A 12,513-nucleotide genomic window follows, 5' to 3' on the forward strand; every position below is an offset into this window, starting at 1 on the left:
GAGCCACCGCCGGAGGAAGATCCTTCTCCTACCTGGCAGCCAAGACATGGAACTCCCTCCCCATCCACCTCCGGACAACGCAAGACCATCTCGCCTTCAGGAAGCAACTCAAGACCTGGCTGTTCGAGCAGTGGCGTCCCCCCCCCCCCCCCCAGCGCCTTGAGACCCTCCGGGTGAGCAGTGCGCTATACAAATGCCTATGATTGATTGATTGATTGGTTCCGCAATCCAGTGTCTGGACCTCAGATTACGCGAATGACGAGAAGTGCCGAACGCAGGTGTATCCCATATATCATGGCTACAGGTTCAGGAATGAAATGTAAAACCCTCAATGGATTCTCACAAGGACCTGGAACCCTGAGTGCTCTGGGGCCGTGAGAAGCACTGGGTCCACAAAATGAACCACTATGAGGACGTCAGTGATTACATTCATTCTATTGGTCCCTCTGAACCAGACCTAAACCCTGTTAGATAAAATATTGAAATACATCTCCAAGGATTAAACACGGTGCCACAGACGTCTTGCACAGGTATGTGTGTGCCGACTAAGTACATAGGACACAGGGCCGGCCCTGAGTGGCTAGAGTTCATTCCAGCAGCTGTTCTTGAACCTGGCCGGGTTCAGCAGGCCCTAGCAGATCGCCCAGAGTGTGCCCCAGGGCAGTGGCTGGAGCTCATTCCCAGCAGCTGTTCTTGAACCTGGCAGGCCCTAGCAGCTCGCCCGGAGCGTGCCCCAGGGCAGTGTGTCAATGCAGCGGCTTGAGGGTGTGCTGCAGGGCACGTGACACAGCTGCATGCACCAATCGCTTGCTTCTCCGGTCTGTGCCTGGTTGCAGAATGCCTCACTTCACGTCACGTCCTTTTGTCGGAATAGCAACGTGTGCTAAATAACACTGCAAGGCTTCGAGCTGCTGGTTTTCAGTTTTCTGCCGCTAAAGCAGCAATAATTGTATCGCCTGGCTTGATAATATGCCCCATAGTGCGGTTGACCTCGCATTCATTTTAATCTAGTGCATGTGTCTCGTACTTCGCCCACTAGAGGGCACTAAGTTATCTCTTTTGATGGATTCTTTTGTGTGGAATTTCTTTTTATGGCTGCTGTGTGGGAAGAGGAAGGGGCATATCAACAACAACCGGCGATAATTATCGCTAAGCACACTTAGCGCTAGGATAATTATCGCCGGCTAGCATGGATTTTTATCGCTGAGATAGCGTGCTATTAGCAACGCTTATCTCAAAAGCGAAAAAAATCCTAGCGCTAACTGCCTAACGTGAGATTATCACTGGAAACCCAGCGATAATCTCACGCAATGTGGCGTTAGCTTGCTGATAGGGACTCACAAACTTAGCCCTGATATCCGCCCTCCATAGGATATCATGGCTAAGTCAGTCCTGAAGCAGGCGTAAGGAAAGTAGCGATAACAGGAGTTATCGCTACTTTTCCTGACGCTATGCTTCATAGCGTGGGGCTTGATGATAGGAGAAATGTCGCTTAGCGACATTTCTCCTGTCATGTTAGGTCAGGAACGCCCACTTTGCATCTCATTAGAGATGCAAAGCTGGGCGTTAGGAATCCCCACGCTAAAGCAAGGTTTCACGCGTTAGCGTGTCCTTGCTAATTAGGCGATAAAATTATCGCTGCTTTTGCGGCGATAATTTTTTATCGCCTGCTTGTAAATATGCCTCATTGTTTGCGGTGACTTTTTTGTTAATATACGTCCTGGACAGGATTTATGCATATTGTTCCTCGTTTACATCGTCGCGTTCACCTCAAAATACTTACGCAGGAAAACATCGCGCTTCCCTGTGAGATTTTCCTGTGGAGGGGCGAGACAGATAACATTTAAACAAACACTGACACATGTAGCATCTGAAACAAATGGTGCACAGACTCGAAGGGAGGAGGTGGCTCAACATATAACGCTGCCGACTTTGGAGTTGGAGAACAGGGTTGAAGCCTCGGTGTGGGCTGTATTAATCATAAATAAATAAACTGACATCAGTTGGGGGTGGGGGGAGACAAATAAAACAAGCATTGGCAATGCAATAGGGGAGGGGCGCAAGAAGGCATGGGAGGCACGGGAATAAAGTAGTCTGTGCAGTAAAGAGGCCAGTAGCCATGGAAGGACACAAATGTAGACATGTCCAGGACACAAATGAAGACATTTCCATCATAAGGAGGTACTAAACCCTACAACAAATCGGAAGACAGCATTTAAGACACGAAGCTTCCAAGCTATAGTGTACTGCATGTCTCAACCAACCAGGAAAAAAGTACAAAGGAAGACTATAGAACCCTGAGGAGCCCCCAGTTAACAGGAAGGGTAGAAGATGACTTTGCACAGAGAGACAATTTGCTACTGGTCATGAAGAAAAGATTCCATCCATCTAATAGCTGAGTCTTGAAACCCAAAGCTTATAACTACCTCCAATAAGATACTATAGTCAATCATATCAAAGGTTGCAGCGAATTTGAGCAAAACAAGTGCATTGGCTTCTGTGTGATTGGACATCAAATACAAGTCATTCCAAACTGAAGGGACAACTGACTCAGGGCTGTGGCCACACATAAAGCTTGCATGAAAAGGACAGAGTAGGTTTTTGCCTTCCACAAAATATGATGTTGCTGGAAAGCTAATTTCTCCATTGCTTTTGCCAAGAAAAGTAGTAGGGAGGTAGGACTGGAATGGCTACTGGCAGGGTGGGGATCCGGTTTCACTGCCGGTGGAGGCCAGTTATGTCGCTGGGGACCTGCTGGCCACGATCCTACTTCCACCGCTTCTAAATAAACAATGTAAAAGCAAATAGTTTTAAAGGATGCCTACAGTCTCATGAGTAACTGAGTCCTGAGGCTGGGTTTTGTTGGCAGCAGAGAGTTTTTCTGCTTGGGGGTCGCCCCGCCGCCACACTGCCAAACCCACGTGAGAACCACCCGCCAAATAATTAATTTTTTCATCATTGGCGGGTGATTCCTTTGGTGTTTCCATATGTGGTGTAGTTCCTATATTCCTGATAGGCTCTGCGCATTGGAATAACATACACTATAGATTTGACATGGGACTAATGTCAGTATGTCTCTATCGAGTATATTAAACTTAATTACTTGTGTGTGCCAGCTAACTCAGAGGTCACTAGAAACTTCTCGAATATACAAGAAGGGATTAGTCTCTGACAACCGCATAAACATGACAACTTTGTTTCCCTTTAGAATCGGAACAGTCTCAGAATCGTGGAAACAATAGATAACAGTTTCACTCAGTCAATCGTGCATGCTTCGTTTCTACAGAGTTGCACAGAAATAGAGAGACGGGCGTTTCAATAAAAGGGTTTATTGAACAGTCTTATTTCTCATGCAAGAGATATGAATTGCTACAATCGTAAGACAGGCTGCGAAGTACAATATGTACGAGGTTAGCAGTAAGATAAAATAATACTGCAATAGCATGGTTTGTAGCTATGACATATATTAATCAAAATACATACATAAATAACATAATGCTAAAATGTGATACTCATCTGAGGCTTCTAAATTGTTCTACCCCAGTGTACCTAACCTAAGTGCAGTACGAGGTTTGAAGTAGGTGCTGTTTCTAAAGTATAGCTAGCTATATTTTAGTTTAGCCAAGAGTTGCCAAAAGTTTCTCTAAGTTCTAGTCTGCTCCATACCTGAGAATGAGAGGGGTTGGAATCTCTTTTCTGGACTCGTTAGTCTAACCCCCCGCAAGGGAAATCAGAGAGCACTGGAGCTGGATTCTCTGCGAGGAGGATGGCAGCGTCAGGTCAGTGCATCAAGCTGGAACTCGATCTCCTTCCGAACTTGCCGTGGCGAACCGCGTAGTCTGGGTTGGATCGAATCCTCCGGGAACCGCAATTTGCCAGGGCAAGTACTGGTATATTTATACCTTGAAGGTGTCTAGGAATGCCAGTATTGACGTTAAAGTCGGGTAGAGGAACGTCATGAATGAATCCCTAAGTAATAGATGTTCATGCATAGTTAATGAGTTCTTGGAGAAATCAATATTTAAGCTGAGGGAAATTCCTAAAGGCTTAAGGGTCTGGTTTTCCAAGAATTCGTTGTGACATGGATGGACGGATGTAGGTGGCCATGCCTGTATTTGGTTTTTAGGGACAATGTCTAAATAAGGGCTGGATTTCTATGTCCAAATAAGGGCAATGTGAATTGCACCTATATAAGGGCATAAATCGGGAAACCTATATACGGAATCTAAATCTACACACAACACATGATGGTGCCTATAAAATAGGCACCACAATGGGAATGGCAAAAACAGTTTCAGCATGGCATGGACTGTAAAGTCCATGCTGTGCTGGAACTTCTGTGCATGCACATAGGGGTAGTGCCCCCCTGTGTGCATTCACAGGGCATGAGGCACAAGGTTTCCTCCCTGCAAGGGTTTTTCATGGAGGAGAAACCACCATGAAAACCCTGGCGGACAGGAAACTTGTAATTTGGTTGGCGGGACTACAGCAATCCCGCCAAGCATATGGATGCCTCTGGACTGCTACGCCACCACCAGGGAATGGCAGTTCCCTGGCAGTGTCGGCGGTCCCAGTGCGGCACGACCACCAGAGTCTGGCAGTCCAAGGACCGCCAGACTCATAATTGGCCCCTTCGTGTCTTGCACTAGGAAAGAACTTACTTCATGGCCCAGTGCTCAAAAAAGGAACTGCTACCAGACTTACAGGCCGAGTAACCTTATAAAGTTACTAGACCCACAAGGTATCCACTTGACATGTTTTCTAAAGTAGTAGTAATATATCTATTTTAGGTGCATGTTTTTACTTTGTGAAAATAATTGTGTTCACCTGGGGAGGCAGTACTGACGGCTCAATGGACTGGAGCTTCCTCTGCAGTTGGGCTTGATGGTCACAGGTTCATTTCCTAACAGAGCCAATAAGACATTCCTTATTCTGAGGCTGATAATAAGCCTAAAGTGAAATGTGTGTTCCACAAATACGCCTTTCTTTTTTACTGCATTTAGATATTCAATAAGGTGTGGCTCAAGCATGAGCCCTGCGGAACACCCTTGTCCAAGCTCATTTTACAAGAAGAATACGAGCCCTGGAGGACGGTTTGCTGTCTGTCTGTCAGGAAATGCTGAAGCCACTTCAGTGCCGCACCCTGAATACCAATTTCCTGCAGCCTTTCCAAGAGCCTTGAATGAGAGATGGTATCCAAGGCTGCAGAAAGATCTAATAATATCAGAATAACTGGTAATCCTGCATCTACCTCCAGTCTCAGAGGATCGTCACGGCCAGAAGTGCCGTCTCTGTACGGTACCACGGCGAAAGCCCGATTGTGCGGGATTAAGGATGTAGTTGGACTCAAGATAGGATCCCAGCTGCTTGTTTATGAGGCCTTCAAGCTGTTTGCCCAGAAGAGGTAACAGAGATATTGGGCGAGAATTGCCAAGAGATTGTTCATCAAGTGTTGCGTTTTTTAGTATAAGCCGAACACATGCTGCCTTCCATTCTGTCGGAATATTGCCTGTTTTTATTGAGCAGTTGAAGATCTCTTGGATCATTGGGACGCAGCAGGTAGCCAGAAGAGATGTTTTTTTTGGTGGACAGAGATCCCTAGGGGCCCTGACTTGGCTGCAGCCCGAGAGCTGTGAATTTCCTCTAAAGTAAGGGGCTGGAACCTGTCTAGTGTTCATGGGGGTGCTTTTTTCTGCTCTTCGTTGGAACTGGTGGTCACTGTGTTTTGTAAGGTGGCAGTAGGGAATTTTGAGTAAATGAGAGTAATTTTCTCCTGGAAGAAATTAGGCAGAGAATGACAGAGGTCCTGGGATTCCGCGGGAGATTGGCTACATGCTTGTGGAGAAATGAAATCCTGAACTATCCTGAAAAGGACTTTGGGGGAGTTGTCGGCTCGTTCGATTTGATTAATAATAAAGGATCGCCTAGCTGATTTAATATTCTGATGGTATTGAGACAGCGCTTGTTTATATTTTTCCCTATCTTGAGCCTCTTTCCTTTTTCGCCACAATCTCTCTAAGGTCTTACATTTAGTTTTTTGTTGTTTTAGTTCTGGCGTAAACCACAGGGCTGACAGTCGATGAAAAGCAAGACTGTGGTTTTTAGAGGGGACGGTTTTGTCCAGGGCCACCATAAAGACAGTGTTAAAAGAATTCAACAATGCAGAGACCTCTTGGTTATCGTTTGGTAACTGAGGGTGAAAGACTTTACCAAAGGCTTCAGGAGTAAGTTTATGCCATGGCCTGTACGCATCGCGTCGTGATCTATTGTTTGTAATAGAACCCCAAGAGTGAGGGGCAGTGCCTCAAAAGGGATTAAAAAATGATCGGTCTATGTGAGGGGAAGAGGAGTCTTACAATCCAGCTGTTCTGTCTTGGAGAAGATTAGGTCCAATGTGTAACCAGCTGTATTTTTTTATTTTATTTTACAGAGCGTGGACTTGACCCGAATCGGGTATCAGAGCGCATTACATAGCACCCGTTGCATTACATGAGAACACATTCATTTTTGTTAGGCACGGGGAGAGTAGGTGATTTGACCAGAAGCACAAGATGTTCAACGTCATTGCCGAGACTCGAACCCAGTTTCCCAGATTCGAGGTTGACCACCCTAGCCGTTAGGCCAACTCCTCTCTCCTATCTGGCTTCACGCGGCCCGCTCAGCACAGCACTCCGGCTGCAGAGCTCCTGATTGAGCCCGGAGGGAGCCCCTCCACGTGCCTTGCAGGGAGGCCCACTCATGGTTCGTTACGCCAGTGCTCAGATTCGAGGTCGACCGCCCTAGCCGTTAGGCCAACTCCTCTCCCCAGTGTATGTATGTATGTGTGGGGCCCTTGACTCTTTGGGAGAGTCCTAGTGTTTCTAGGTCAGATAGAAGTTTCCTGATTTCCGGGTTGATGTGCTCTTCCTCATGGAAGTTAAAATCGCCTGGAAGGAGAAATTTGTCGGAGGCTAAAACGTGCATGGCTATCTGCTCTATCTGTAGCTGACAGAAATTAATCTTAGCCCCTGGAGGGCGGTAAATCAGTGCTCCATTCCAGTTATCCGTAGCCGACACACTAATCTTAAAAATACCTAACTCCATGGAGTCAGTGTTTGTGGTAAAAACCCATGTCATGTTTATGGTGTTTTTGAAAGCTATGGCCATGCCTCCGCCCGTTCTTCCTTCTCTCTCAAGATGGATTAATTTGAAGTTATCCGGGATTGCTAGCGCAATGGTTGGATGGCTGGAGGAATTTAGCCATGTCTCTGTTAAAAAACAGATATCCAGGGACTGGGAGGAAATCACGTCCCATATCTTACTCATTCCTCACCACAGCCCCCGCCCAGTTTTCCGATAGCGCCAAGATGCTCCCCGGAGTGAACGCTGCGCTGTATAAATATCATTATTCATTCATGCATTCATTCAATGCAGTGGTGCTGTGGTACCACCAGTCAGCTCTATGAGTGTGCTTGGGACATGACTGACTCTGCCTATCGCCCTATAGGACGCAAGACTTTGGATAGGACTGATTCTGTCCCAGCCCAGCCAGCCAATCAGATGTGATTGTGATGTGTGATTGACAGTACACAGCACTACTACTAATTCAGTCACTGGTCTGACATGTCTTTGAATCTACCCAGTTAGCCTTTCAGAGGCAATCTGTCATATGACTGACCTTTATCTAGCCCTAAAGTTGTGCTGTTTGCTTATCACACGTGACATGGGGCCTGTATGTAGACATGGGACCAACCTCTTCCGGGCCTACTAAACTTTCATAGGCAGGCAAGGGAGAGGGAGTTATGTATGCAATAAAATACACATTATTCCTTTAGGAACACAAGCCAGGAAAGTATTGCCTAAGTAAATGCACTCATTACTAAATTTGTACACAAATATCAACACCACACGTATACACTTGGGTATATAAAGAGGTCAAACCAGGACAACCTTCAATAACTCTTCTGGGCTTTGCCAGCGATCAAGGAGATATTAGGAGGTCTGTGATTAATATGCTAGCCTACAATGTTGAGTTCTTTAAAAGAGTTTCTGATACTTCTCAACCAATCAATGTGCAGTGTGTTTTCTTAATAGTTGTTACTAACTGACTTTTCCAAATGGTGAGTACAGTCACCTTGTTCACATATTCTGTGACTCGTGGAGCTGCACAGACCTTGCTCTTTGACATAGGACTGCTGTACATACATCTACTAAGTTTGAAAGATCTGCAACCTTCATCGGTGAGTTACACTCAGCGCGCGTAAGCCCTTCTGAGTGTAATGAGGAGTGTGTGATTGAGTAGAATCCTATCTGGATCAAAGTGACTCTGTCAAAAGACCTTTCTGAGTTTGTGACTTACAACAGGTTGAATCACCACTACATGAGGAAAAGTAATTCATATCCCAACTCAGCAGAGCCCGCAGTGGCATACTGTTGTTTCGTTGGCCAGGATATACGACGGAAATGTCATACGCCACTGTATGTTAAAACCAATGCAATATCGCCTAACAATACTAAGTCTCATGTATACAAGAAAATATTAGTTTTCAAATCTCGGCCTTTATTATTGCGTAGGTTGTGTTATTTGAATTTCCTAAGCAATTACAAAGGCAATTTGACTAGAACGTGACCTAAATAGTACTTTTTTGCTGGGGCTAGCAGCAGCTTTACAGAGGGGGCATCGATCGATACACTGTGGAGAAAATTCCTCCCGGATCTTATTGGGTGTAGAAATATTTGTTCGCAAGAGAGAAGATAGTATAATTCTCAAAAACTCCCTATGTGTCTTGGATCAATTTAAGACCCTGCATTATCAATTTAAGTCTATAGCATTGTCACACTTGAAATTTCAGCTCAAGTCTCTCGCCAAGCGCTAGCCTAAATTTAGATATAAAATACTGTTTAAAAAAAGATAAATATAAATGTGTTATTTTTTTGAGAGCAAACCATAGCCCTATCTAACATGGAATGGGTCCACAGTGCGCTTCTATTTTTAAGAATGAATATGTCACCGCTAAGAATGATTATGTCACCATTAATGGTTGTTTCAGGCCCTTGTCAAAAAATGTATGTCAAAGAAAGGACTTGTAATGATGGTGTCATTTTTATTTGTCCAGCATTGCACTTTATGCGTTGTCAGCTCTTGAAACCTCTTTTTATTTGATTTTGTGCATTGACTGTAGACAAGTCCCGTCAATTTATAATATTTCTGGAAAGGTTATGCTTTAAAATTGTTACATTTCTAAAACTTTTTGTATATCTGTATTGAAACTACATTATTATTGTATTGAATGATTGTTTATTTTGTATAAAGTAGGAGTGTTTATGTGGATCCCTGTGAAGATCCATGTTCATAAATTTGTGGCGGGTAAAATAGGAAACCTACTTAAAAGTCCTACAACAGGTTGAATCCCCTCTACATGAGGAAAAGTAATTCTTTTCCAAATTCAGCAGAGCCCGCAGTGGTACATACTGTTCTTTCATTGGCCAAGATATAAGTTACTGAAGGGGGTGTCATACTCCACTGTATGTTAAATGAATGCATGTACAGGGCCATAGAAAATATTGTGTTTTTCTCTCATCAGCTTTGGAGTTGAAGAGGGTGAGGATGGGGCGGTCAGTGCATCTCGCTTGCCCGCCGGATGCTGGAATCGCGCACTGGATCTGGACCCCAAAGTTCCCCAAGTGTGCTGGAGTCAGCAGGGAGACTTTGCTGATCACCCCTGGAGCATCCATCAGGCTGGTACAACCATCCCGGTTCAGAGACCGCCTCTCTCTCCAAGACGCGTCGCTGGTACTGAGGAATGTGGTGATGAGCGATTCAGGGGTGTACACCTGCTATCAGAGGAACCGCAAAGACGTCAACATAGACCTGCTGGTGGAAGGAGGTAAAGGGTACATAAATGAGGTAGCATGGTCCTTCCCAACTGGGGTGGGCTACTCTGGGCCAGCACCATGCCCACCATCCTCCCAGCCAGGTACATAACCCACCAGTGTAACTCTCTGCACAGTGCTAGAGGCTCCACAGGCACAACATTACACACCAATCACTGTCGCTTCAGAGCTGGAGACCATCTAGCCACATCCCTCCAGTACTAGCACCATCCTTTCTCTTCTGAAGACCTCCCCCGTGCCCCCGTCTCACTTCACTCCTCTACTCCCACCTGATGGTTCCTGTTGATGAACACTTCACTGCTACGTCCCAAGCCTCCCCTGGAACACACTCTCACCTCCAGCACTGGAGCCATCAGAAGCAATGGGAATCACGCAGACCTCCAGCCAATCCTTGCTTTCTGCTGACATCAATGCAGATGATGCCATGTAACTAATGTTACTTTGCATGAGCTACATGTTCTGCAGAGACACGCTGCGGCCAGCAGGTTGTGCTCACGTGTTTCAGCCAAAATCCACATCAGTTGACGTCCTTTCTCATTAAAAGCCTCATCCCTGCCCGTGAGAGATGTAACACGCGAAGGGTCCAATTACGAGTCTGGCTAACCGAGGACCACCAGACTTGTGTTGGTGCGGCGGTGGCGGTCCAGCCACCGCCGCACCATTGGTCCGATCACACTATTACGACTTGGACGGTCGGAACCACCATTGGACTGCCAATGCCACCTGACGATGGTCCTGAGGACACAATATGTTTGGCGGGACCATCGTGGTGCTGCCAAGCATATCACGAGTTTCCTCTCCACCACGGTTTTCATGGCAGTTCCCCCCATGAAATCCGTGGCAGGGAGGAAACAAAGGGGGCCCCCTGTGTGCATGCACCCCAGTTCCTACACAACATGGACTTAACAATCCTGTGTGGCACAGTGGCGGCTCCTCGAGGGAGTGCTGCATGGTGGTGAGGCTCGGCGGGGAGGGGCAGGGTGGGGCGTAGTAAACTCCGGCATACGGCCGAATGGAGTTAAGTAAACAAATAAATAAATAAAACAAATTACATTGCGCGCACTACATCGCCATTTGGCGATGCAGCGTACGCAATTTGGTGATGCAGCGCGCGCAATATAATTAGTTTTATTTATTTATTTGTTTACTTAACTCAGTTCGGCCATATGCCGGTGTTTACTACACCCCACCCTGCCCCTCCCCCGCCCAGCCGCACCGCCCCGCAGCACTCCCTCGAGGAGCCGCTACTGGTGTGGCCTTTCCATTGCGGTGCCTTTTTTGGTTCAACCTCCCAGGCATCACCAATCTCTGAACACGTATTCAGATATCAAGAGGTGAGCTGTATATACATAAATCTAGACAGGGCACCCCCGGTCTTTGCCGGAACTATTTCACAGGGTCAAAGCTAAGCCTGGGCGGAGCTGGCGGAGTGCAACTACGCAGAGGTCCACGGAGTTGGGGGAAAACTCCGTGGAACTCCACTCCACTCCGCTACCCGCCTCCACTTCCTAATAAAATAATAGTGCCAACATAATTTAAAAGAAATAAAAAGTCACTTACCTGTATTGCGGCATCCCCGGGCTGCTTTCCTCCTCTTCGCCGTACATCTTGCATGAACTGCGCATGCCCACGCATGCGCATTTCTCACAAAGACATGCGCACATGCGCATTTCATGAAAGATGTACGGAGAGGAGGAGGAGAGCAGCCCGGGGATGCCGCAATACAGGTAAGTGACTTTATTTCTTTTAAATTACGTTGTCATTATTATTTTATTAGGGCGGGTGGAGGCAGGGGGCTTATTTAGCGGGGGACTGGATAACTCCACTCCACTGCGGAGTCTGAGTTTTTTTTCCATACTCCGCGTTCTCAGCGGAGCATGGAGTAGGGAAACCTCCGCACACTCCACTGGCGGAGCGGTGTTCTCCGCCCGCGCCTAGTAAAAGCCCTTGCACTGTGAAGAGATCCCCCAACTAATTATTCCGGCCTCCTTCAGAGGTAGACTCAACCTATTCAACAAACATTCTGGGGTGCCCGAGGAATCCCAAACTGGGGAGAAATCAGAGTAGTACCTGATGCCCAGACTCTTTCAAACCCTGTGCCAGAGGCGAAGCGTCGCTTCTAAACCTTTCAGGCGGACTTTCTTAAAAAACTTGGGAGCACCAAATTTATATTAAAAACCAGTGGGTCCCAGCCCTACCACCATTTCTGATAGTATCCAGCCCCATGTGGAATTATCCGGTGTCCCGAGAAGCATCCTACAGTTTTTAAATTGGAAAGCCATACAATAGAGGTTTAAATCCGGTAATGCCAGACCTCCTTTCTTCAAACTCCTCCTTAGCTTTTACCAAGAGAGCCTAGCTCCCCCTGAAGCCCAGATAAAACTAGTGATTTTCCCCTGAATTATTTCTATCTCTTTTTTAGGAAATGTAAGTGGGATACAATCAAAAAGATAGGTCAGCTTAGGTAAAATGGTCATTTTAATCAGGTTTACTCACCCATAGATCGATAATGGCAAGTTTCTCCACCTTATAAGGAGCCTATCAATCTCCTTTGCCACCTGCCCTATATTATGTGCTGGACCCTTCCCAGTGAATGAACTATTGAAATAGCCAAATACCTAAACTCTGTCCCCTCCCGAC

General features: G+C 46.3%; 1 protein-coding gene across 1 annotated transcript in view; it reads left to right on the forward strand.

The window, feature by feature from the left end:
• The window catches only part of LOC146869768 (uncharacterized), a 150,479-nt gene that overhangs the window by 17,107 nt on the left and 120,859 nt on the right, over nt 1–12,513 (forward strand). The window contains exon 2 of the mRNA XM_085614510.1: nt 9,564–9,866. Coding sequence (XP_085470636.1) covers nt 9,564–9,866 — 303 coding nt within the window. The remainder of the gene's footprint in view (nt 1–9,563; nt 9,867–12,513) is intronic.

Source organism: Triturus cristatus, chromosome 1_1, assembly GCF_964204655.1.
Source record: "Triturus cristatus chromosome 1_1, aTriCri1.1, whole genome shotgun sequence".
In the NCBI taxonomy this organism is placed as follows: domain Eukaryota; kingdom Metazoa; phylum Chordata; class Amphibia; order Caudata; family Salamandridae; genus Triturus; species Triturus cristatus.